We start from the raw sequence: 27043 nt of genomic DNA on the forward strand, positions 1-27043 counted from the left end.
CAGGACTTCATAAATAGCCTGTCTAGTCTGTCAGTTCAGTCGTCGCGTTTTGTTTTTACGCAACATCCTTGGTTTCAACATCAATTTCACACTCATAAGCATTTTCTTGTCATAAACGAGCAGCTCAATACCACGCAATTCACCAAAATAGCCTAATAGTTTCACCAACATATTAATTGTTATAATACAGATAAAGATTAAAGTAATTATTACTTCCCCACCAGAGCTGACTTTGTGGAATTGTCCAGAGTCGTCCATTAAAACCACGAATTTCCAAACGTGTACGTTTGTTATATTTTCCAGGTAAATGTCAAATGTTTACGTTATGGGTTGACAAATTTGTTCTACATGCTGGGAAAAAACAAACCATTTAAAACATTTGGATTATAAGAAGAAAGCATTGTAACAGAGATGGAAATTGGTCTCTTTGCATGGCTCATCACAAGCGGGATATTTTGAATACTGGGCAGGGGGGGGCTCGACTCGTGACTGTTAGTTATGCTGTAATTGTAGTTACGCGACTAGGGCTTGAAGTTTCCGAAGAGCATAAAAACGGAGCACCAGCTCCTCGCTCGCTGTTGGGTTTCAAAACTTGCGACGCTACTCGCTCCTAAAAAAAATGAGATCAACAAAGCAGGCGGCGCCACGCGGACAGCAGGCCGGCGTGTAATTAGACCCAGCCACGGCTTTGTCAGATCTGCTAGGACCGCGCGCTGCTACGTCAGACCGCTGCTCACTTCCTGGATCAGGGTTAGCTTGTTACGGCTGCGTTTGATAGTAGCATGTAGATGAGAGCCCGAAGACCCAAAGCAGGCTGCTGGAGGTGACTTTCCTGAGTAGCAGACCAAAAAAAGAGGCCTTTCGGTGAGACTTTGCCTCGACAACATGGATTACTGGGTAGGTGTGACTTCACTTTACACAGTTGTTTTTCCACATAACATAATGATACACAGGACGATGGCAGTGCTGCTGTAAAGAGGCGAAGGCTTGTTTATCAATAGTAAAGTGAGCTGTTGACCCGACTTGTTTCGGTCTCAGTGATGCTTAAAGTCCAAAAACTGTGTTTTAAAGCGAGCATTGTTACCAAAACCTTAACACATTACAGGTGAATGGCTATTTTTGACTTAACCCACGTTGATACATTGGCCCCTGAATTGGGGCTCTTTACATGAGATGAGCCACAGTATGTTTTCATAATAAAATAAGGACATAGATTCATTTTAAGCTTCTCTAAAGTCGCAATCTGAATTCCTTTTTTGATGAGGCGCCTGGTAATAAGATTTAAGGCTCCCTCCTATTGTTTATTGTAGCAGTGTTTAAAACTGGAGTTCCTGTTCAGCTTAAACCTGCAGGAAGTTTTAACAAAGCATCCCTCTTGGTGCTGACACCAGAGAGCTGTAGAGATATTTGGTATTTTCCTTAAAGGAGCAGAATCACTTATTGTTTTTTGTTGACAGCAGACATTAGACAGAGGACTCAGCGCTACAGGGCGGCTCGTCTGACACATATCTGCTGTCACTGCAAAATTAACCTCCAAACTGTCTGTCACAGTCTGGACTCCTCCAGGTTCATTCAAGTAACTCAGAAGGCATCATTTTGATTTTGGCCTTAATGTCAGTTCATGTCATGACAGCCCCCAGGCTTTGTAGCCAGTTAAAGGAAACTTTCCAGACACCACAGCTGTAATTACCCACCCCCCCCCCGAATAATTTCTGGATTTCTCTTTGACTAAAAGCCATGCTGATCTGTTTTCCCTTGATGTATCCAGGAGCAGCCACCTCACACCCAGTACATTTCCATGAGAACATGACCTCCCCTCTGAGACAACAAAAGCTCTCCTTACAGAATACTCAAATGTTGTACGAGGGGGAGCAAAGGAATGGGCGTCCACTGCTCAACAATGAGTTTGACAATACTGGTACAAGAGTCTTTGTGTGAAGTTTTCCTGAGGCAAAGATAGCACTGAATAGCTTGGAGAAGTGTGGGTGGACCTGCAGACGAAACATAGACAGATAATGTGTTGGATAACAGAAAGAAGGCCTGGATCTTAAGGGCCAGCCTTGCCTTTTGCACTGATGTTAGATAACACCACTTAATCTTTATGGCCGATGCGTGGCAGAGATCACTGATGGGCTTTTGCGCCTGCGCTCTGCCTTTTACATACAAACATTATTCCTATCATGAAAACTCAAGGCAGGCCTTTCAATCAACACATGTTAGAGGCTAATCTTCCATTTCTTCCCACTCGGGTCCGTGCAGCTGATCTTGCCAAACCTGTAGGAGAAGATGTTATCCTAACAGGCAGGTATGGCAGCTGCAGTCTGGGCGGGGGGGGCGGACTCCAGCGGCATCATGAGACTCATGAATTTTCACCGTAAGTGGAGGATGCTTTGAAACAATACGTCACATACTCTCAGGGGGGGAGACAACGACTGAAAAACATGCTGAATGCATTATGAAGGCAGTGTTACACAAGGGAACTTGCCGCATTATACTATTATGGGATGTTTATTTCAGGCAGCGCAGACTGGGGTTACTTCAGATATTGTCTTTTGAACCTTAGGCTTTTCTCCATCTGATTGTGGCTGAGGTGGAGAAACAAGCGTCCTCGCTATCAGACCACTGTGTCATAAAGACACAGCCGGGGAGAGATAATGGAAAGATAATTTTGCTGCGCTTATGAAACGGTCAGCGAGTCATTTACTCAGTTGGATCTGCTCAGGCAGTCAAAAAAACACTGTATTCGGATTCAGAACAAATATTTCAGCACTAAGTGGTGATCAGGCTGGGAACCAAATGTGCAATATATTTTATACTTCTGCCTATTTTGAGGGGAACTTGCTGTTTTGTCTGATCATGATTGGTCCCCTCTCCGCTGGCTGCATGTGTAGTTGCCGGTTTGGGTGCTGGGAGGAGTCTGGTGATAGTTGGCTAATTAGCGTGATCTCACTCTCACCTGGGGAAGAAAGAGACTCCTGACAGTATTAGTGTGACTCTGACAATGTCTTCTAATGTGAGTACTCAGTTTGTGATATTGGGCTATATGTAAATATAACTGACAACTAACTGGCATTTATAGTCATGTTAACAGTTAATCATAGCAGGTTTTTAGTCATTTAAAAAAAAAAAAAAGATAACCAGATAACTAATCCATTTATTAAGAAAACAATTGTTAGGTTCTGGCGCTGATACGTTTGTTTTGAATAATCTGTTACTTGCCTTTTTAAAGTAACTGCTTACAAAGTTACTCTTTCTTAAAATTGAGTTGTTGAGTTATGTTTTGTCGCTGTTTGGAAATTCAACGCTATTCTCTCTTTGGTCTTCAAGGATTCACTGTTAATCAGGTAAACAAAGATACACGGAATGCGGGTAATCATGCCTCTCGTCTCAAGAATTGTCTCTGCTGTGACAGTTAACTCTCAGCGCAACATTAACACATTGTAATATGTGTTGCACATGTCTCTGTGTCCAGAGTGCCTTGGAGGTGTACAAGGAGATGGTCCTGCTGTACGTGGAGGAGGGCCGGCGGCAGGTCAACTTGCACTGCGCGGACTTGGAGCCATGGCAGATCATCGGCGCGACAGTCCTCGCCACGCTGGCAGTGGTCTGGATTAAAGGCTTCCTCTTCCAGCAAGAAAGTAATCTTACAGACGATACATGGGTGCAAAGCAGGGCTGCTGGGGGACTAAACCAGAGATGATAACACCTGAAATCCTCATGTGCTTCGCTCCTGGGCCAGTTTAGTGGCCAGAGTTTGAGTCGTATTCTTTGAGCTGCTGACCTCAGGTGTAACCTCTGCTAATCGTGTGGTGTGAGCAAATAAGTGAATAGCTTTTTAATGAAAAGGTTTTACTGGTACTCTGCGGTTAGTATCCTCTAGCATAGTACTTGTTTGTTTGACAAAGAAATTAACAAGACTTTCTAGATCAGCTGTCAATCAATCAGTGGTTGAATTCCTCAGCAACAAGATCAGCTCTACCCGCCTTAGTGCAGCTCCTAGAGAGGGAAGTCTTCTAGAAAACTAGCTAAATGTCTTCAGACCTTTCAGGGTCAGAACGAAATGCTTTGCCAGTATGGTTCCATTTTTCGTAGGCCACGTCTTGTCTTGGCATGTGATTATAGGTCATAGTCAGCTGTTTAATGTTTGTGGTTGAACATGTGCCAGCCTTTAACCACAGCTGCTGCCCTGTCTTTTTGCTTAATAGGTCTCACATCCCGAATCAAGAAGTCATGCTTTCGGCTCATCAGGAAAATACCCTTTGTTGGCGTGGCAGTAAGTATCAGTGGTGAATCTGTTCCTTCTTCTCCCAGCAGATGTGCAGTGACTCTCATCTGAGGCTTTTATGAGTCACTCTTAGATGACTGAGTACAGCGTGCGGGGGGGAAGACCTTTGGCACATTTAACATCATGCACTGGTGATAACATTCGGTTACTTCTGGTCATTATGTCACCAACGGAGCATTCATTTTCAGGCTCAAATTTTTGCATAAAGGGTTGACCTGATGGCACAGTGGACATGTTGTCATGTTCAGTCTGAAACACAGTTACTTGACCTTCGCTCATTTCACGGAATATCATGCTTTACTGTAGTTTTTACTGCATCCAGAGAGAGCTTATGCTTGTAAAGTAACTTTGTCCTCTCTTTTTGACAGATTCAGAGCCAGCTCAACAAGGCTTTGGATGACATGTCTGCTAGTCTGTGTACCCTGAAGGAGGGGATGAGCTACACTAAACAGCTGCCTTCTAAAGGTCTCTCTCAGAGCCAAGTGCTGGACAAAATCAGAGAGTACGAGACTCTGAGTAAGTCGTCGTTTATTCCTGAGCTGCATGGCTCATTATCTGTACAGCCGACTTCCTGGAGAGCATTTCTACTCATTCATTACATGATTTATTCATATTGAAAAGAAATTTCTTTGGGAAAACCAGTGATTTCTGAGGACACACTGTGTCGTTGCAGATGACGTGAAGTGGGAGAAAGGATGTGTTTCGGGTGCAGTGTACTGGGGTGATGAGTCACTGACCAACCTCCTGGTGAAGGTATGTGTCTTTGTATACATCTCTGGACTTCCGAGCACAAACAGTCAAAGTTGAACTTGAATACATTTCAGTGTTCTTTTTGTCCCTCTTGTTTGCTTTTGTTCCTAGGTTTATGGAGACTTTGCATGGAGCAACCCACTGCACCCAGACATATTTCCTGGCGTAAGAAAGATGGAGGCAGAGGTTGTTAGAATGGCTTGCACACTTTTCCATGGTGGACCTAACTCCTGTGGCACAGTACGTTATCAGAAACATATGCTCACACATTGTATAAGCAATAAGAATGGATGGAGGCAAATCACGTATTGATTTCATTTAAATAACTCTTTGCCTTTTTTGTCCAGGTTACTTCTGGGGGAACTGAGAGCATATTGATGGCCTGCAAGGCATACAGAGACATGGCGTATGAACGTGGTGTTAAACACCCTGAAATGTAAGAGGTTGATGAGTAACGTCAATTTTCTTGTTCTAAGTCGTTCTTCACACAGAAAAGCGCGGTAGCTCTTTAATCCTGAGAAGCTGCAAATCTGGAGTCTCACTGTGACTTACACTGTACATTTAATTATTATTGTTATTGTTGACCCTTTTCTCTCTGCTCTGCTTGCCTGCCATTCACCGGTCTTGTGCAGAGCTGGGCCTGCCGACAATTGCATGCACGTCGCGGTTCCTCACAGTTCTATTCCCAGTACTGTTAAAAAACAATAAAATACTCTTTTTGTGGTTCATCAACGGTGATAAATGAGATTTGAACGTCCGGCGAGGTGCACACACAACTCTGCACAACACTGGGCAGCTGCGGCTCTGTCTCTCTTCTTCTTATATTGTAGTATGCTAAAACAAAATTACAGGATAATTATAGATTTACACACTCTCATTTAGAAGAATGGCTTTCATAGAATACTAAATATTGCTTTATCTTGTAAAAGGTTTTACTCATGTTTTTCAAACAATATGAAATTTCCTCTAGTGGTATAGAATTATTACTGCAATCCGCACTCCAGCTGATTCAGGTACTTCTGATTTCCATTTACCTGTGCTACATATTTGTTTTGGCTATAGGCTAATTAAGATTTCTGCAAGTTTAACAGCGTTGCCAGGGCAAACGTTTAAATTGGTGAAGTTAACCAAAAGACAAATTCCAGGGTCCACTGGGAAATGAATCCCATGGATGGATGTTATGTTTTGCGAAGTCCTTTAAGTTTTAATGCCCAAATAAAAATGAATCTCATTGTAAACACGTTTTCTTTCTCAGAACACGAAACGTCTTTGTCGCAGTAATATCTCACCTTTTTTCTTAGATTTCTCCCATACATACTGAATCATGAAACTTGTCAACCTTGAATAACATTATATGGCAGCACTGTGCTTAAGTTTGACCATGCCAATACTTTTGAATTTCAGTACAAGACATGGGACAATTTTTTTAGGTCTTGTTCTTGACTGTGTGTTCTACTGAAGCGCTAACATGACTTTTGTGCTTTTCCACTTTTGGTGCAGTCTTGCACCTGTGAGCGTCCACGCAGCCTTTGACAAAGCGGCACATTACTTTGGGATGAAGCTTGTTCACATTCCCCTTGACAAGAAAACTATGAAAGTAGACGTGAAGGTGAGGATCCACTTATGCACACACAGGATGTGCTAATTGACTGCTATTCTCAGACATGAGTTATTCTCATGTTGTTTCTTCTCTTTTAAGGCTATGAAAAGAGCCATCAGCAAGAACACCGCCATGCTTGTGTGCTCAGCGCCTCAGTTTCCTCATGGAATCATGGATCCCATTGAGGAAGTGGCCAAGGTCAGAAGTGAAAAAAATGTCCACAAAATAGGTTCTGAGATGAAAACGGGGAAGTCAGATCTCTGACACTTTCCTTCGGTGTGTTCCAGCTTGCTGTACGCTACAACCTCCCGCTGCATGTGGACGCCTGCCTGGGAGGTTTTCTCATTGTGTTCATGGCCAAGGCTGGTTACCAACTCGCCCCGTTTGACTTCAGGTTAAAAGGTGTTACCAGCATCTCTGCAGACACCCACAAGGTAAGGAGTGGCTGATTAGTCCCTTCAGATCAGTGCTTCTTTTCCTGTTTTGTTCTTCTCATAACTTAAACAAGGTTTATAAAAAAGATAATAGACTTAGACTCAGTATTATGTTTAATGCAATAGTCATGGAATTGAAAGACCAATAGAGTGTGTGTGTGTGTGCTTATGTTATTGCTTATGTTACTGCATTCCTCTCCAGTATGGTTACGCGCCCAAAGGTTCCTCAGTGATCCTCTACAGTGATAAAAAGTACCGTCACTACCAGTACTTTGTAGCTCCAGACTGGCAGGGGGGGATCTACGCCTCGCCCTCTGTTGCAGGCTCCAGGCCTGGAGGAATCATCGCCGCCTGCTGGGCGACCATGATGCACATGGGAGAGAATGGATATGTAGATGCCACCAAGAAGATCATAAGCACAGCACGCAAAATCAAAACAGAGTAAGACACAAATACAAAACAACATCAGAGCTCTTTAACTACATCTCTTATCCTCCCAACATTGTTAACAATTTTGTTTGTTTTTTTATTGACAGAGTCAGCAAGATAAATGGTGTGTTTGTGTTCGGGAATCCAGAGGTGTCAGTGGTGGCAATAGGTTCAGATGTCTTTGATATTTTCCGTCTGTCTAATGCGCTGACGTCAAAGGGCTGGAACCTAAACTCACTGCAGTACCCATCCAGGTACATATTTAAAAATAATAATATTATAATTTAAAAAACAAAAGTACTATTATGACAGTCAGTAAGAGTGTAACAACTATATGATCTTCTCTTTCACAGCATCCACATTTGTTGCACAGTTTTGCACACACAGTCAGGCGTCGCTGACAAGTTTATCCGTGATATCAAAGAGCAGGTTGCCATCATTATGAAGAACCCCAAAGAGAAAACCACAGGAATGGTGAGCTAGCTCTGCTTACTCACTTTGCATTCATACACTGAATATATAGTACAATGTTTAATTGGTACATTTTATATATACGTAGTCTCTAAAAGAGCTGTTATGTGTACATTTCATATTGTGGTGAGTGAATTTTTATCATCCCAAAAAAACAAGGATATAGAAGACACGGTAGCACTAAACAAGTTGGCTTTTTAAGTTCTGTAACAGAAAAAGTAAGTTTTAGGGGGAGTGGCAAAGGCACAATGGATAAGACATGTGTTTTGTGTGTGGGTTCAATTCCCACTGCAACACTGTGTCCCTGAGCAAGACACATAACCCCTAGTTGCTCCAGAGGCGTGCGACCTCTGACATATATAGCAATTGTAAGGTGTTTCAGATAAAAATGTAAATTTAAAAGTGCTCTGTTAATTTATTAGTACAGAATTTTGTAGATTAATAGAACCAACGCATCCTTAGGAGAATCTTAACTTGTGTAACACCCTACCGGTACTTTAAAGAGAAGTCCGCGCTTATAGAATAACATTTTAAAAAAAAAAAAAAGGTGCAATGGAGTATGATGGCATAAGATAAGTGTTGTCTAAAGAAATAATGGAAGATGACCCAGTTCTCAGAATCAATAACTCAACATTTTGCTTGTATGTTTCACAATCACCCAACGTGACTTGTTAGGTTTTGCTGGAACATGTTGCCAGTCTATCCCAGGGCTACCACACACTGACAAATACACACCTATGATTTTCAATTTACGGTACAGTTTTCAATTCAGCTGACCTACAAGTCTTTGGACTGTAGGAGGAAACCAGAGAACCCAAAAGAAAAGAATATTCCACACTGTTAGTGTGTATTCAACCTTCACATCTATCATTAAGGCCAAACTTTAGTTTCTTCTTTGGATAGCTTGCATGTTGAGCCATGTGAGAGATTTCTATTTGTATTAGGGCATGATAAACCAGTGCAGGTGCTGTATCAGACTTTGAAAACCCCTGGGCTTACACAATTGCACTTAACCTATGGTGGATGTGTCCAGCTCAGAGAAATGAATGTTAAAAGTCACGCTGGGAGATGTAGAAGAACAAAAGTGTTAGTTGTTGAGGCAGGTTTATAAGTGGTTACACCAAGAAAAGTAATCCTCAAATATTTCCTCAAATGCTCTGAACAGTCACAACAGACTATCTATTCTAATCTATTAGTGTAAAAGGATATGAGTGTGTGTTTTTGCACATGAACTCACTTCACTTTCTGCTGTTTCAGGGCGCGATCTACGGTATGGCCCAGTCAATCCCAGACAGATCCATGGTGACTGAGGTCTCCAGAGGTTTCCTGGACTGTCTCTACAGCACCGAGGTATTCCAATCAAACACCAGCCACATGAACGGCAAAGCCCACTGAAGTGGGATTGGGCCCATCCTGACCTGAAGCCACCGCACGCAGGGAAACACGCTCGCCTCCTCCCAGAGCTCTGTGTTAATCGCTCAACGGTTGCCTTATCTTGCATACCTACGCTGTACGGAAAGTATCTGCAAAGATTTCTGAAGCACAAGCCATCGTCATGTCATCAGCCCAGAAAGAAATCGCTTGCAACACTGTGCCGAAGTGGCACAGATTTGATTTAATTAATGTAGTGCAAGTTTGTCTAATTTTGTTTGTTTTAAAAGTTCATTTCAATTTTAGCTTTCATTAAATGCATATGTTTGTCATAATCTCCACTGATTGCATAGCAAAACCTGTTATTTGTTTTGTTTTTTTATGCCGGAACATTTCAGCTTCTGCCATCACTTCTTCACTATCTGTGACTCGGCAAAAGCACGCACCACTGAAAGCTTGTTAAAAGTGCTGTGCCGCCCTCTAGCATGAAACCTGATGTACTGCTCTTGACTGGCCCTATCATGTGGAGGCCTGTGGAAGGCGTACATTATCATTATCATGTAATAGTTCTCTGGAAAACAGCATTTTTAATGTAAAAGCACTGCAATGCCCTGACAAGAACATATCAGGTTATCTGTTAATCACTTGAAACTACAATTCTGATGTTGTGGTAGAAGTTTGTCTGTAAGCATGAACATGCATGTTCTTGTTTGTTAGCACTTAGAATGACATTCATCTTGTTTTACGTCTGCATTTGGGATTCATCTTTTGTAGATGGAGGGAGAATGATTTGGACAGTGGGAGCTTTTAAGGTCATTAATATTCAATAAAATTGTCTTTAAATTGAATTTAGCGAGAAGTTGTAACCAGGGCATGAACATTTTAAGCACCTTGTGGAATCCACGTCCGATTAGCCACTTTTTTTTTTTTTTGGTTATGTTTTTCAGAATTGGAACCTTACACATAGCAGCTGTCTTGTAAAGTAATGCAATCAAATGTGACATATTTTAACAGACTGGACTGAAGGCTGTTTTCCAACCCTGGTCTACTGTATATTATCAAAAAGCAGAAACTCAATATTTCCTCTATAGAGTTTGCGTAGAGTCCCCTGTCTACCACCTTGTTTTAATAATTTGTCTCCTAATTCAATCTACCTCAGTTTCTCCTCAATGCAAATGTCATTATTCATATTCACATTCTAACAGGGCAACATAACAAACTTCACAATCTTAGGCTATTTGACAAACTGTAATAAAGTGTTCTTAGACATACGGATACTGAATGGAAGCAGATCCACTGTGATGGAGGTTTTTGATGCAGATTTGATAGTTTTATCTTGGGAGAATCCCACTCTCCTCTGTGTGGATATATTTAGGTGAATATCCATTCAGCAGAATATGTACACATTTACTAACAGGTCGACAACTTAACGGTGCATAATGTAACACCAAAAGGACCTTGTGTTGCTCTTTCTTTTATGTGCTTTCCTATTACTGCTTGTTGAAATTGTGCATTTCCATGAAATAATTTCCGTGTTTGTGCAATACATAACTTTTTCTTTTCGTGAAGTGACACGAGGACAAATGCTCTATCGATGTGTAAGAGATCAGTCATTAGAAGCATAGTTTTGAATGACTTAGTTTTGTTAATGTAATTTAACCATTTGTGTGACCACTGGGTGTTTATTAATCACTTAATTTGTGAGTAATTTTTTTGTGAGCGTTTGTGCTTTCAACAGTTGTTTTTTTACATACTGAACAGTTTTGAAGAGATTAGACATGAATGTGTATTGGTTCTTACATGGACTGGGATTTTTTCATCTAGTCAGTGCCTGGTTAAAAGACTGATGACAGACAGAGGACACTGACCCCCCCCCCCACACACACACACACACACTCACTCACGATTGAAGCTCATACCACCATGTATCCATCCATCCATCCTTAAATACTGTGTGCCCAGTGATGGGTTGTGGAAATTTGCGCTAACCCAAAGACTTTTCCATCAATGTCTCATCCTGTTTGTTTTGGAGAAATAACTGTAAAAATTGTGACGATTGAATGGTCAAGAAATCTCTTTTGAAATAAAACATTTTAATGCAAAAGTGCCTACACACTGCAACAAATTATTTAGAGATCTATAGAGAAAATCTAAATTGTGTCCTGGTTTGTATCGTTCCAGTTTGTGGGGGGGGGGGGGGTATTGTGTAGTACCAATCAGCGTTCACCTCTGTACCTTTAGAGGTTTAAACTCATGATGACACAGCAGATTTCTTTTCTCCAAAATTGTCAGTAAAATATAGTGCAAAAAATACAACCTTATATCATTTTGTCGAGAACACAGTTTGGTGTTTTAAGAGCACTAGATCGCATTAAATTGTAAGGACGTTCTGACTTTTGGCCACCCCTGTACACTTTGTCATCATGTGAGGGTCTGAATGTCCAAGGTTGAACAATTGTTAAATCTCTGTACATGTCAGAGTGCATCCTGATTTAGCAGATTTATTTTAGGTTAGGAAGCACCTGCTAGTTTCTCCTAGCACATAGCAAACACTGTTAACCCACTCAGAGCAGTTCACACAGGTACACCAAAGCAGATGGTCTACAGTGTTGTGTTTTCAATATTTTTATGTTCACAATGAGCACATTTACCTTTGGCTAATCTCAATTATTTTCATTTTAAGTGAAAAACCAACAACAGCAGCATATTTTTAAAAACACCTACATCAAAGTTATTCATAATACATTGAAATTAACTGGTTTGTATTCTTTGGATTTGCAGGCCACATGCTCAAAGTTATCTCAGTGGAATGAATAAATGAAGAGCTCCAGCACTTTTCAGTTTTCACTATTGAAATGACTGACAATGTTTGGTAGTCACATAAGGGATGCCTGGTCAATGAAGGTGGCCAAAGTAATGTCACGCTGGGACAGCCCCCCGCAGTCATGTGTGCTGAGAGTGATCTGGACCTAGGGGAACAAAGGGATACGGTGCAGAGAAGGGAAAACTGTGAGTATGACACTATTCATGTGACTAGAACAGGCTCGTTTTTTTTTCTAAAGTATATCTGAGTGTGTTTGCTATAGCCTAACATGGTGCTTCAGTGTATATCAGAAAGTGTCCAGTCAGCCAAGTCAGATCCATGCCTCCATCGGGAACAAATAGAAGTTAAACTCATAAAAGCAGTGTCAGATGAGGGAAGGCATTAAGTGTGTCATTTGAAGTGTAGTTGAAATTTCAATTCAAGTTTAACAGTGAAGTCAGTTAAAGTAAATAAAATGGCGAAGGCAGTGTCAATCCAGCACAATTTGCAATAATGTTATCATTTTAAAATGTATATAAACAACATAAATGCAAACATTTTTGTGTTCAAATTTAAAAATTTAATTACATGCCTAGCTTATGAAGAGGCTGGGGGCATGGCGTCGACATTTTTAACAAGGGCCTCCCATACAAAAAAGATTTTATATTTTTAAAACTATTTTATATTTGAAAAAATATTTTAAGCCTGCATTAATTTACTTTTTGGCCACTTTCTGCAGCAGTTACTGTGCAGACACAGAGTTTATGTTAGTAGTTGTGTTTCTGGCCCTTTGGTGAATGTAATCTTTTTTTTTTTAAAGCTCTGTTTCAGTCTGGCTCTATAGCTGCTAAATGCTCTGCTACCTTCACCAGCTAGTTAACTATGTCTGTCTGTTTGGTGTTGAACAGGGAGCGTACAGTGAGTTTACCAGAGCTTTAGGCGTAAAACAACTGCCTGCTGCGTTTGGAAGCGATGGTGGTAAGAGCAGTAAAAGTTAGCCAAAACAGTAAAGTGGCAGGCCATAGGATCAAAACAATAAGCTGAAAGACGCTAGCACACTCCGTGGAGCTCTTTCACAATAACTTTAAAAAGCTTGAAAGAGTCAAATTGAAGCTTTGCTTATAAACCTGTGTGAGCTTGTAAGTTTTGTGGCAGCAGAAAGTCGTGTTGAATCAGCCGACTTCAGTTATTAGGACAGTGCTTTGTTAAGGGAGTGTCTTTATCATGATATTACATTAAAAGATACATTTAGATTATGTTATTAAAAAGACTAATGAATTTGTAGATCTAGTACATGGTCACAATAATGGGCTGGTCTTTAGCAAGGAAAGCCACTCGGGACCAAGTCCAACCCCCCTAATGGTTGTAATCTCCTTTGCATGAGTCTTTATTAGTCTTTTATACCTTGTTATAGACATTGAACCACTCCGGATGATGGTCCATCTTCTCTGCTTGTAAAGCCACTCTGGCCATGAAACCAAAAGCCTGAAAGGAAAAAACATCATATTCTGTTAAGTGTGTATAAAGATAACGTACAGTCGTTGCTGGTTTTGCAGGTTGATATGATATATTAGGAACCTGATTGAAGTCTTTAAAAATAAACTCTTTGTAAATGGCGTCCCGTTCCCCAACCTCCACCCACTGAGCGTTGCGTAGCAGGGGGAGTAGGTGGGTCCTCTCCTCCTCAGACAGACTCTGAATTTTACCAGCCTGGTAGAAAAGAGCAGAGGTAACAGTACAGCAGATCTGAGAGGGGCAGTTTCACAAACACAAACTGTGATTGGTTGCATAGGATCCCATCTGGAAACAATCAGACTGAATTCCTGGTTTAAAAAAACTAGCTGGTTCAAAGGTATGTAGTGGGTGGTGCGAGGGGGTGGGGCTCCCTTTTGGTCACTCAGTTCCTAATTGTGACACATGATGCAGGGTCACATGGATTTAAAGTTAGTAATGCGCATTTTGTTGAGCCTGCATGAGCCTCACTATCTAAAATCTAAATTGCACTGGCAACACTTTGCAACATTCCCCAAATAGATGTGATTTTATTGCACAGCCGAGAGCAGGCTTTGTCTCCACATGAGTGGTCATGCTTATAAACCAAAAGAGCAAACATGTCACAACCACAGCCTGAAACTGACCAGTGACATCAACAGGTATCATAGCAACACTCTAATCTGCTCTATCAGTGGAGCGAACGGGAAGCACCCAGACAATACCCACTGGCTTAAACCTCGCCTATTCATCACACACAGTGGAAAAAGTGATTGTATCTGTCTAATCCTGGCCAAATCATGCTGCCACAGATGAAACTCTGTATTGAATGTATCTATCTGAACATCCACGTTTGTCAGCCTGCTTTAAAACATTATCTAGCAGAGTTTTACACTATGAGAGTGACTAAATGGCAACAGGTGTGTGAGGCTGTAAGCAGCCCTGTGTAGCAGCCTGGACACACAGTGTAGAGAGGTTGTGTACTCACCATGTTTGCAGAGTGTTTTCATGCACAGAGGAGGGTCCCTGTTGCACAGAGGCTAATCTGCTATGGCAGCCAGTGAGAGCAACTGGAATGAATCCATCCAACACATGAGCCGTGGGTCCTGCTTAGCTGCCCCCAGAGAAGCCTGAGCAAAATTCCCCACTGCTGATAGGTTACTCTGTTGTTATATCTGTTGCACAAGGCATGGGTGAGGCCAGCTTTTGTGATTCGACACCAAGGCCAGTGCAGCAGTGTTTGCTGTGTGATGAAAGGATGAAGATACTCTTATACACTCTTTAATCTATTTTATATGGTATACGCACACACAACTTAAGCTTTAGAATAATTTTTCACCGTCAGTGATGTCTCAGTTCAACAGGACAGCAGATTTAAAGCAAGCTCTGCTCTTCAGCTGATGGAGTTCATGTCAAAGGTTAATGAGCTGCTCCTGTGAGATTGCCCCGGTGAACTCATCTGTCACAGTGAGCGCTCAGGGAAATTAACTGGTTAATGAAATGAGGAGAGGGAGAGTTGTGACAAGTGATCAGCATTTAACGGTTGGCTGGATGGGGAAATGGGAATGTTATGTGAATGAGTGTTTTGGTTAGAAAGGAAGGCAAGCCATTAGATTGGAGTCAAATGGTTATATATATTAGTTAGGAAATGTTGCTTATCTGTCTGGCTTCCACATTAATACACACGCTCACTCAAATAAGCGTTTTAAACTTGTAAAGTGTCTGTTTTCATCATTCATTCTTATTTTATCCGTTATCTGTACCACATACATATTGTGGACTAAAAGTCCTTCGAAAATGTGCATCACAAACCAGATAAAAGGAACCACCAACCACGCATGCATGCTGCCCTTTGACCGCTTTTTATGTTGGCCCGAGTGTTATAAAAATGGGTATTGTAAGTGGCTGTTTTCAAACAGCAACATGGAGCCCAGGAAACTGCTACAAGCCAGTCTAACTTTGTTAATCCTTGCAACCAGCAGCCATGGAGGGCACTTAACTTCAGGTGAGTCTTCTGTGATTCATTAGTGGTAGAAGTGGATCATTCTGGGTCTTAAACAGTCATGGAGTCAAAAGTGTTCCTGTAGCGACAATTTGACACAAGAGTCTACTAAAGCTTAGCTACTCGTTACAATGTTTGGTTTTCATAATCATGGTTAAAATTAAATTAGAATAAATGGACATGTCAGTAGAAAGAGCACTTAGTCAATAGTATCGATTCAGTGTTATGATCTTGTTGGTGACAGCAATCTGATATACCCTTCAGCTATCTTATATTTATGATGTACAAAAAGCTTAGTGTACCGGCTGTAAATCAGTGCTGTTTTGAATGTATGCAGGGCCAGCTCTGAAAATGGATCAGGCTTTGTTAACATTTCACAACCAGCTAACAAGAGAAGTGCAGATCTTCTTCACGTCCGATTACTGCTACAAGGTAAAGAATATATATATGTTTATATACTGTCTCTGTTTGTGTCTATCTGTTTGTCCAGGTTTATTTTACTTTTTAGGAAATGAGCACATATGTCAGCAAAATTACTTAAGTTATATACTTCTATGGATGTGTCAGCTTTCGTGATGCACATAGAGCAGACACTGTAAAACACTGTGACCTTCATGTTACTCACCCAGATCCTTCTTGTTCCTCAGTCCTCAGTCACTAGAAATGTTAAAGGGGTACTTAAGTTGGGGGACTCACATGAGACAGATTTTTTTAAAGAATGGTCAACATGTGTGATACCCCGACTTTTAGTACCTAGTATGAGTCAAGCTTCACAAACACTGGATCCTACATATTCCACGGAGCAACACAGTAGCAACTTTAATCAGAGCTCCGCTGCCTGGTAACTGTCCACGTTTTTAGGGTTAGGGTTACCCACCCTAACACACATAATCAGTTTGTAATGCACTCTCTCTGTTAAAAATCTCATGTCAGGTTTACTCCTTTATAACTAGTAAACTGGAGTAAAATTGATCACTGTAGTGACACTATAATAGACTTTCAGGGTATAAAAGAGAAGCATCATGTCAATTTTACAAGTGATTAAATCTACTATTTACCTGCCTTTTTGTATGTACTTCTAAAAGTTGCCTGCTTTTCCAACCTCTCAAGTCCCCAACGTTTTTAGCTTGTGATCCTTTAAAACAAATTAATATCTTCTTTGCAAGCCATTGTCACAAGTTATGGTCTTACTTAGCATTTTTTAACAGTTAAGAGTCATTTGTCCTTTTAGATTGTTTCAGTTGAAGGATTGGAGTAGAGGAAACCCTGTATTTCACAAGGAAATTCAGAAAAATATACCTAATTTAGCAAGAAATGTAGATTGCTTATTTTATCTCGACAAGCACATTGTCTTCAGTGAATCCTTTGCATTGCCCTGCACATTGCACCTGTGGACATGTTCCTTTTTCTTTTTTTTTTTACATATATTATTTTTTCTGCTTTCTGTTCTTTTAGCACAACCATAGGAGCAAGCCACATATTACTTATGTATCTTTCAAATAAAACCTTTCAATACTTATTCCTTTAGTTGTCATGACCCCATCAGATTTGGCTTGAGACTACCCACCCATTGCTCCTGACTGCACACTTCCTGATGGTTTTTAAGAGTTTCACCTGTTTTTACTTCTCAGTGTGTGTACCAGCATTTGGCATCTGTGAAACCCAACAACAACAATGCATCTGCGATTATCAGCACTAGATTCACTCTGACTATGCGAGTGGAATCACAGACCAGGAATGCAACTCTCTGCAGGTAACATATTTAACATTCCACCAAAGCATCGATAACGTCTAACCAGCTGTTTATTTCACCTACGATGCGCAGAGGTAGAAATGCTGATTTATTTCCTCTTTACTCATATTACTCTGCCTGTGGGAGTGTGTTGCTGTTGTTTCCAGGCATGAAATAGTGTGGTGGCATCCGATGATTGCATCAGCAGTCCGCAAGATTATTTACAGAGCTGGGGGAGTAATCCTGACCTGCTTTCTGGACCTGAGTGATGCCCTCCTTTAAACTACCTCGCTGGGTATTGATCAGGAGCCTTTTTGCGGGTTAATAAGGCCTGGCATTTCAATATTGATGAAAAGGGCTCATTAAAGCTTCAAAGCTACATGTCTTGTGGAAACCTCAGCAGGGACGTTAACTGGAGGAGACAGTTGCCATGTTTATAAACAATCAGGATTGACAAGACAGCAGGGCAGAGGTTTCCATTCAGGGGTCACCTGTAAACATGGTGTGGGACATTCGGTTGCAACATGACATGCCTCTGGTGCTTTTTCTTGCCCTCTCAGAGGTCTGGTCTTGTGCTGCCTGGATCAATGCTGAGGTCTCTAACCAGACGGTGATGCTATTGATTTCCTATTCCCCTTTGAAAAAACACTCCAAGTGATAGCTAGTATGGCATCCCAAGAGTGGATCAATGTAAGCGTGTAATGCGTGTGTTGTTTGGGGCCTGAAAGTGCCCATGTTGACAGAACAGAGAGAGGCACTTTAAGTCTGCAGACACTAGGTGGTGCTCCTGAGCTTCACCTGTGTTTTAAAACTAGAAGTATCAGAACTAGATAGGGAGAGCCTTTTTTAAAACAGTCTGGTCAAGAAAACAGCAGCTGTTGGTGAAAAAAAGTCATTTAATCTGTGCTTCTACAGGAATATTATTTCAGAGTGGCTCAGATAAAGACAGTCTGTAGTTTTATGTGCTTTTAAAAGGAAGTGTGTCTCAACTTGACTTTTTTCACTTTTGGATGCAGGTGGAGTCAGACATATGGAGAAGGTGGACATTACTCTATTTGGATCCAGATGTCAGAGGCCCCGAGTAAACCCAGCTGCACGCACGCTGTCGATAAAACACCGAACAATGCATACCTACGTAAGTGCACAACACGGATAAAGAATGCAGGTTGATGAAATTCAGTAATCACTCGCATAGTAACTGACACGAGAGGGAACGTGATCGCTTTGGTGAGACGGAGTGACAGCAAAAGGACTCGTGTCCACTCTGAGCCCAAACATTTGATCCACTCTCTATTTAATTGAGTCAGCAAAGAGGAGAATCACTTGACTTGTCCACATCTACTGAGCAGCAATTCTCATCCATCTCTTGGGACATGATGTGTATTGATCAGATAAGACATGCTTTCTTGAAAAGGGATAAAAGAAAAGCTTTTCTGTTTGTTTTGAAGGCCTGGCTCCACGCGAGGAGGATTGTGGGTAATACATTAGGGAGTGTGGAAGGATTAGGCCGTAATGGGATTTTGAAAGCGTCACTCTCCATAATGTACACTCTACTTAACAATATTGCAGATTATGTTGTAGATCAGACTTTTAAGGCCAAGTAGCCATTATCCAAGCAGATATATGGTCAGTGTGACTGCACCCCTCACGGTATGATGAGCTTCCATTAGCTCCACAGACCGGTGATTATACAAACTCCCCATAGGACTTGCTCAGCTTAAGTAATGGTCTGGTCAGCAACTCAAGACAGGTTAGAGTTGCCTTGTTAGGGAATTTCAAAGTTTACTTCAGAGTCTCAGATTGATTGGCCGTGGGGCTTCATGAGGTCATGTGTTGGGTATTCTTCAAGGATATGTTTCTGTGCAGCTGCTATCAGATCCACCTTTTAATCATGTTAGTACTGTATTCTGCATTGTACCACAAACCACAAGTCACCTGCTGAGGCCCTAATTCTCACAAAGAAATCCACAATATCGACTGCCATTAAGTGTTTGTTCGACTTTAGCAAACATATTGATGAATTGAACTTAATCGAGTTGTTCTGAAATGCCTCCATTCATTTCCTATTTATTCTGGCAACAGCTAATAGCGCGAGCATGGCTGTTTGTAGACGGCTAGTGTTGTTTCGCTTTGTGTGCTGAGAGCTTTATGGGGTTTTTATGAGATTATTACGCCAGAGATGCCATGACTTTTCCTAAGCAATGAAGTGACCACTCTTTGTCATAGTGTGGATTCAGCTCAGGTTAAAATGGCTTCTTTATGTTTGTTTTTCCAAACACAATCACTGAGCGTACTGCCCCCGTGTTTCCTGTACTTTGACGCAAGAAGACCACGCTGATATCTCCTGAGTCTATGTGTTATAGTTTTATAATCAGTAGTAATGCTGGTGATGATGGGTGAGCAATAATGTAGCAAACTTGCATTTCAGTTTGCAGAAAAGAAGTTCAAAATTAGATTATGCTGTATTTAGCATCCTTTATGTTGCACTATTATCTAAAATTTCTATCTACATAGTGCATTGATACATTTGTTCCTTAAACAATGAATGAATAAGCTTTATCCCAATCCATGTTCTATGCTCTGGGTAGATTTCTTTATTTCTACAGCAAGTAAAAGAGATCTCAGCTGCAGCATTTGGTGCCCTTTCATACTGTAAACCTTATCTTGACACCGCTCCTATGATGCCCTCTGGCTGACCAGCACTTTGTTTTCTTGTCCTTGTTCCAGTGTAGCCTTACATTTTCCTATTTGGACGCCAGCAGGGTTAGATTACCCAGAGTGATTGAGATGAGTTGATGGGTCGACCAAGAGTTTTCCATTTGGTTCTTGTTTGTCACTTGGGGGATCCCCTTTGACACTGGTTGACTGACAGAGAGCCACAAGGGAGTCCAGAGGCGAGTAAAGCTGATGGTTTGGACTGATTACCAGGCCTATTCTGACAGAGATGTACAATTTAAAGGTCCTGACATGGACTTCCAGACAGAAAGACTATGACGTAGGGTGGTGCAGTCTGATCACAAAATGTCCATTTGTAAAGATTTTCTTATTTTCCAGCTCTTCTGGTGGCAGCTCTCTTACTGGCCATGATCACTCTCTTATTTGTTGTGGCGCCCTATATCTGCAGGTACCCATATGTATTTTATCATCCACAATGAAAATACCATTCTGCACTGATTCCTCTTCCATCAGAACCAGGCAGCCCAAACTTTTGTTCTGTTTACAGGAGGCGTTGCACATCAGCATTTATTAAGATCATTTGCTGCCAAGGCCCACAGTACGCAGTGGATAATGTAAGTAAAATGCTGCTTCTGAAATTCCATTAGATTCATTTCTTAATAAATGCAACGAGACAACGCAGATGCATGCTTTGATAGATTTGATTTAGATCAATCATAAACCAATCAAGTGGTAGTCTGGTAAGATACTAAAAAAATGTTCTAAATGTACCATTAAACCCGCTATTTTGGTCATTAACACTGTGCATATGAAAAAAAAAAATGGAAGACTTTGTTACAGTTGGTGTCTTTATCGACGAAATTTCCTTTTCTGTGCCTGGAAATTAAATCTTACAGAAGAACACATTTCTTCACTGCAATATATGATTGACTTTATGCTTTTTTTTGTAAGCAAAAGTCAACATTGCCTTGATCCAACAGTTACATTGCATTATTTTCATTGGCCAACAACACAGCCTGAGAAACATACCAAAATTGCTCAGAGACTCCAGTCATCAAGCCGTTTGGGAGACACTAATGGAATGATTGATACAAATGTTAGCAGAGCCAATTGTACAGCAGACTTACATGGAAGCGGCAGAGCGTTGTATCCGTCCAATCATCTTGCTTGATGGCAAGAGCTGCTGTGTATTTTTGGTGAGCATGAATGACTCCTCTCATTCTTCCAAGCAAGACGTCTCTGTCCTCCATATGCTGTCTGGATGGCATGCAGATCCATCATAACATATTAGTGCTGGTGTCTTCCTGCTCTGGCTCTTTAAACTGCTGCATGGAGGCCAGTGATGCAGGCTAATCCAACTGAGGGGGCAACAGGCCAGAGTAATCTCAATGCTGCCTTCACAGAGAGAAGGAAAAAGAGGCGCCGCCACACAGCACAGAGGATGACCCAGGACAAATAGATGCCCAATGTTTTGAGGAGTTCTTACCAGTGGGGCACTTTTGATTTTTGGTTTTCTCAACATTTCTTCATCTTAGAACAATTATAGTTATGTAAAATCTTCCGACAAGTTTGGATTACATATATATATTATATGTAGTTGCTACATGCCATTTTATGTAGGCCTATTTCTAAATGTGTCCTCTTTCTAATCTCTCTGCTTTTTTTATTTCAATGTTAATCTATAGAGTACACAAAACAATGTGACCACTTCAAGAGAAAGAACTGTAATTATAATGTAATCATATTTAATCACTGCTACAAAAGAGGGTAATTTTAAACTTAATGGCAATTAGCAGAACTTGCCAGCTATTAAAAGAGGTATTTTATCAGCACTTTGATATTAAAGTGTTCAAAGTAAAATGAGGCAACTAATTGGAAAAAAAGAACAATATTTAAAGCTGCACTAATCAATATTGTTACATTAGCAATGGCTCACTTTACACTACCTGCCCAACACCAAAAGATAGACAGACAAAGTTAACAGTTACCCAGTGAACATAGTGCACTGTTTTAAAAAAGAGAGCTCAAGGGAGAGTGAATTTTGGATTTACATTCACCAGGTGGCCAGAAACACGGCTCCAAATGAATGCTAATGTTGCTCTGCCTGTCTGCTGGATGTGTGATTGGGTAAAGTTTTACTAATACTCATCAACTTTATGAGGCCATCATTGTTGTGTTTACACTTTGTTCCTCTGCCCCCAACTGCCTGTTAACATTACTTTAATATGTTAATGAATAGGCCTGAAAAAGCTAACAAATGCAAACAGAAATCAGCTGCATCAACAAAAAGAAATAACAGTCACAAGTTGAAAAAACAGACATTCAACCTCTACTTAAAGTAGCCATAAATTGGGAATTGACAAATGTTGCTTCTTGCCGTACAAGTTTACATGACCCACACTGGTGTCTGGTTATTTAAAAGCCAGAGTTCTGACAATATTTTTTTCCTACTCCCTACAGGACAGACCACAAGCTTGTGAAGCTGAGCACAGTACCAGTAAAGCTAAGCCAACGCGTCTGCGCTCACTGGACACTTTCCGAGGGTATGTACGCCATCAACAACCATCCTGTTTATCAATCTATCACCACATGCGGTTCGTTCACATGTTTCACAAGTCTTTTTAGAACAGTTTGAGGCATGATGAAGATCTACAGGCCCGGCATAATGAATAATTACAGGGGTCACAGTCTGGCCACATGCTCCCCCAAGCTTTTGTTATCAGGCGGTATAGCTTTGGGCAGGATTGCTGATATCAGTGCGTCTCGGGTTTGGAACAGTGTGTTTCTGTTGGACAGGAGTGATGCATGTGATTGAATCTGGGCTCCCTGCTAGCCTTAATTGTGGCCTGGGGGTAGACACAAAGCACGCCTCTCTGGAAACAGGATGCTGGTGTGGCTTTGACCTCCCCCTTGCCAAATAATTGATGTAATAATACCGTCAACATATCAGCACACATCCACACGGCCGTAGATCTCCTGCCAAAATGGACAGCAAGAGGAAATCCAGCTGCACACAGGCAGTATCCAGCAGACGATTGGCATCTTCTTCATCTGTGGCTTCCTTTTGGATGAAAAGCCATCTGAAACCCACGTGCATATGTGCTCAATTCTGAATACCACATAGTTTTATTTAGTTTGGAAGTGCATGAGTACTAGCACCAGAAAAAGGATACATTTCGATTTCATTCCCCTTCAGTTACACTTTGTGCCGCAGTCCTGTTCAATCTTATTAGCTGAAAAATCACTCCAGGGGTTACAAATACTTGTCACATATTGACGTCCTGATTGGTAATACTGGAAATTCTCATACCTGACAACACACTTAATCAAACTGTGACTCAGCGCTCAAGATTAACGCTGCGTGTGCTTCCTCAGCCCCGTGACTTATGATCCATACCCCTGATAAGTAACAACTTTCTACAGAGAACAGACACATCAGTCATCTGCCATAAATGCTGAGACATTTCTGAAGGCAAAAGGATTTTCTTCTGAGACGAAAGATTTTTCTGATCATTGCTCAGGCTCGGCTGACATGATATACAGAGAACAGTAGGGCACGGTGGCACGTTAATTTTTCTAAAAGGATTTGGATTTTAATCTTGTGCCACACTGCTAAAAGCCTGTCGCTTGTTTCCTTACTGCTGAAAATTGCACTGTCAGTAGTTAGCAGTTACTATACTGTACAACAGAGGCAACAACTATTACAGCAAAACAGTGGATCGTCAGTTCCATTTAACACCAGGTGGCCGACTCATTCTGTGCCTTATTTTGACTAGGCTCCAAGTTTTCCTCCGATTCAGTTTCAGATATGCTCTGAAGTTTGACCTCAAAGAAAGCAAAACCTTGGCATTTCCAGTCAAGTATTAATTTATTGTGACTAAATAAGGTGTCCATGTACTTGATATGGCCACCACAGAAGGTAACTCAATATTCTGCAGTGATAGAGTGTAACTATCCATTTGCAACGGGGAAATGTTCTAAGCTAATACTCTAATTGGTAATGCATGTACAGTGATTCAAATCAAAGAAGTCCATAAGCGTCTATCAGTGAGTCATAACCACTTATCACTGCTGCAAGAAAGACACGTCTGTCTGTAATCTGTTAGCTATAAATCGTGAACACTGATTCCCAGACATGAATTAAGTCTATTACTGAAGTGACAAATGTTCATTGGAGAGCTTCACAGGGATATTTACAACTTGAACCTGATTAGGAAACCAAGAAACAAGCCTGTGGCGCTTCAACCTGGACATGATCTTATATTAACTTTGGGGTGACATAAAGCAAAGTGATCTCACTACCCATATTAATTAAGCATTTATAGTTTCCCTTAATCATAATTAGCAGCCACTAGTGTCACATGTCTGTAGCATTTCTAATGTAATCTGTTATCTTCCCTAAAACGGAGCTTGCATTCACAATCAGACACCCAAAGTGTTTTGATTAAAACGATGGCCAATAAGCCCTGATATTGCAGTGATTTTTACCAGGTCTCATCTGGCTAGTGATTTAACCTCTTTGTCTTTGTCACTATGGCGACTAATGGATATGTTTGTCAAAATTTCAATGATAGCCTATGTGTGTGTGTGTGTGTGTGTGTGTGTGTGTGTGTGTGTGTGTGTGAGAGAGAGAGAGAGAGAGAGCGAGAGAGAGAGAGAGAGAGAGAGAGAGAGTACATGGACACATGCAGCAGGGTTTACTCTACTTTAATAGCCCTTTTGAGATGATAGTGGCCGATTAAAATCTTGTATCCGCAGGTTGGGGCTAAAAGAGCTGTAATGGCTTTGGTGCACCTCTTAATTGAATCTAAGCAGAAAAACAAGAGGAGGCAGAGGTAGACACAGTGCACCTTATCAGGCAGTCTTGTTCTTAGAGGTTGTCCTAATCTTGTTAAGGTTCTTAAAGACCCCCTCATGATACTTTTTTCCCTATTTGATTAAATAACACTTGAATCAAAAGCATAAATTCAAGTATTTAGTATGGTGAAAGGATTGAATCTGCCCCAGAGCAAAACTCTGTAGACCACGCAACCATTTTCATTCCCCCGCAAGTTTGTGCTGTGTAATAGCCCCCACCCATTTTCGGACATGCAACGCGAACACCATTTTCCCTCCAATGTCTGATTCAGTGAAGCACTCCATCACGTGTGCTGTTTTTCAGCAGCCTTGGCCAGTGCTAGTATAAAGTGTATCATATATTAGACGCAAAGTCTTTAGTCAGCACTCCTGCTTGAGGAGATCCAGAGGACAAGTGTTCATTTCCTGAGTGATTCATAATGCTTAGATTGCATTACCTTGCATTTGGAGTGTTACAGAATAAGAAGCCCCTCCTCTGGTCTCTTAAACTTGAATTCAGAAGTTAATATTGTGTCAGATGTATGTAGCAAGATTGTAATAACACCGTTGGATATGAATGTTTTATTCTGTATTTCATCTATTTATAACAGTTAACCATTTTCAACCATATTTCCATTTTAGTCCACTACATGAAGGTTAATCCCAGTTGTTACTGATTTAGCATACAGTGTAATATAGTGCTTACTCAATGTTCTGTCTTTGTAGGTTTTCCCTGACCGTGATGGTTTTTGTGAACTATGGTGGAGGAGGCTACTGGTTCTTCCAACATGCACCCTGGAATGGTTAAGTATAAGACATACACAAAAATACAAAATTAAACAAAACAAAGAGTTATCCTGCAGCTTGTGTAGTACAACCTGCACCCTTATAACAATTTGAAACTCTTTAATTTTGCTTCCCTTCATCTGCATCTGCAGTTAAATTAGATTTAATTAGCTGAAAGGACCAACAGTTTACAGTGGTTGTTTCATGGAAGGAGCAGATACTTCAGTCTTTAATGTACACCTTCTTTCACATGATGCCAGATAGGAAATTAATGTGTGAACTTGAGGCAATCATTCAATGGCAGCAGTCTCCTCACCATGTCTGCAGCATTTTCTGACCTGTTGTCACTAATTGTGATGAATGCAGTCTCAAACACACAGAATGCCATTCCTCAAACCAGCCAAATCAAAGGCACAATCCATAGATTTTTATTGTTATTAACAACCAGGGAGGAGACGAGAAGGAGGAGGGATGAGTTTTTAAATAGCAGCTGGGAGAATATGGGAGGGGGCATTGAATGAGTGCTACTTGCCTCTTGCAGCAGCCACTTTTGAGGAACCCTGGAGCAAGGCACCTCTGACCCAAAGAGACAGCCGAATCCCTTTTTCTTGGTTAATGAAAGTTTTTTTTTTTAAAGTAAAAATGTCACTGCAACCTTTTATGAAATCCATGGCATTGTTTAGGGGTGTTCTCAATTTAAATTGTATGTTAGCCTCTTTGCCACATCTAAAAGGGTGTATTGATTTCAGGGGTGGTTTGATTAATGTTCTCTTTACTGCAGGGCTGCTACTGTCACAGGAGTGTGGATTTTTTTTTTTTACCTTTTCAAAATGGAAAGTTAATGATAGGAGCAGCACTTTAAGGACATAACATTGTTCTTTATTCATCTGGTAGTCAATTAGGATTACAGAGATTAGAAAAGGGCAAGAAATGTGAATTCTGTATAATGGCATCAATTTCAAGTGTCTGTGTTTATTGATATTAATTTATGTCTGGATTTGTTGCAGGTCTAACTGTGGCAGATCTTGTCATGCCATGGTAGGTTTGATACAAGGAGACATTTTCAGTCGTATTTAATATACGCAAATATGCATATTTTTGTACACACAATAAATATACAGTGCCTTGCGAAAGTATTCGGCCCCCTTGAACTATTCGACCTTTTGCCACATTTCAGGCTTCAAACATAAAGATATAAAACTGTAATTTTTTGTGAAGAACCAACAACAAGTGGGACACAATCATGAAGTGGAACGAAATTTATTGGATATTTCAAACTTTTTTAACAAATAAAAAACTGAAAAATTGGGCGTGCAAAATTATTCAGCCCCCATAAGTTAATACTTTGTAGCGCCACCTTTTGCTGCGATTACAGCT

The 27043-nt window shown here is 40.9% G+C and overlaps 3 protein-coding genes across 9 annotated transcripts in view; 2 read left to right on the forward strand and 1 right to left on the reverse strand.

Moving 5' to 3' along the window:
- The first annotated feature begins 672 nt into the window (after positions 1 to 672).
- On the forward strand, positions 673 to 11444 carry sgpl1 (sphingosine-1-phosphate lyase 1). 4 transcript variants are annotated; one of them, XM_046070287.1, is made up of 14 exons: positions 673 to 897; positions 3473 to 3638; positions 4206 to 4273; positions 4654 to 4801; positions 4959 to 5038; positions 5147 to 5275; positions 5383 to 5471; positions 6536 to 6644; positions 6735 to 6833; positions 6923 to 7069; positions 7272 to 7510; positions 7606 to 7752; positions 7852 to 7972; positions 9227 to 11444. In XM_046070287.1, the coding sequence occupies exons 1-14, from the start codon at positions 886 to 888 to the stop codon at positions 9362 to 9364; spliced, it is 1692 nt and encodes a 563-aa protein (XP_045926243.1). In that variant the 5' UTR covers positions 673 to 885; the 3' UTR covers positions 9365 to 11444. The 4 variants fall into 4 exon arrangements, with proteins under 4 accessions (XP_045926243.1, XP_045926244.1, XP_045926242.1 ...); XM_046070288.1 differs by lacking the exon at positions 673 to 897 and adding an exon at positions 2882 to 3013; XM_046070286.1 differs by lacking the exon at positions 673 to 897 and adding an exon at positions 3092 to 3344.
- A 505-nt stretch (positions 11445 to 11949) lies between these two features.
- On the reverse strand, positions 11950 to 14768 carry pcbd1 (pterin-4 alpha-carbinolamine dehydratase/dimerization cofactor of hepatocyte nuclear factor 1 alpha). The gene is made up of 4 exons (XM_046070290.1): positions 14623 to 14768; positions 13722 to 13853; positions 13548 to 13628; positions 11950 to 12309 (listed from the first exon to the last, which is right to left on the reverse strand). Exons 1-4 carry the CDS (start codon positions 14623 to 14625, stop codon positions 12217 to 12219), a joined length of 309 nt encoding a protein of 102 aa, XP_045926246.1. The 5' UTR covers positions 14626 to 14768; the 3' UTR covers positions 11950 to 12216.
- A 96-nt stretch (positions 14769 to 14864) lies between these two features.
- si:dkey-192p21.6 (uncharacterized protein LOC565246 homolog) overlaps positions 14865 to 27043 on the forward strand; it is a 24924-nt gene continuing 12745 nt past the window's right edge. The window contains exons 1-10 of one of the 4 annotated variants that reach the window (XM_046070282.1): positions 14865 to 15101; positions 15554 to 15639; positions 15974 to 16068; positions 17268 to 17389; positions 18385 to 18503; positions 20423 to 20492; positions 20592 to 20658; positions 22505 to 22587; positions 25607 to 25683; positions 26674 to 26704. In XM_046070282.1, coding sequence (XP_045926238.1) covers positions 15558 to 15639; positions 15974 to 16068; positions 17268 to 17389; positions 18385 to 18503; positions 20423 to 20492; positions 20592 to 20658; positions 22505 to 22587; positions 25607 to 25683; positions 26674 to 26704 — 746 coding nt within the window. In that variant the 5' untranslated portion in view covers positions 14865 to 15101; positions 15554 to 15557. Of the gene's footprint in view, positions 15640 to 15973; positions 16069 to 17267; positions 17390 to 18384; positions 18504 to 20422; positions 20493 to 20591; positions 20659 to 22504; positions 22588 to 25606; positions 25684 to 26673; positions 26705 to 27043 lie in introns of all 4 variants that reach the window. The other 3 variants (XM_046070283.1, XM_046070284.1, XM_046070281.1) reach the window with 3 other exon arrangements.

This window comes from Micropterus dolomieu, linkage group LG15 (assembly GCF_021292245.1).
Source record: "Micropterus dolomieu isolate WLL.071019.BEF.003 ecotype Adirondacks linkage group LG15, ASM2129224v1, whole genome shotgun sequence".
In the NCBI taxonomy this organism is placed as follows: Eukaryota; Metazoa; Chordata; class Actinopteri; order Centrarchiformes; family Centrarchidae; genus Micropterus; species Micropterus dolomieu.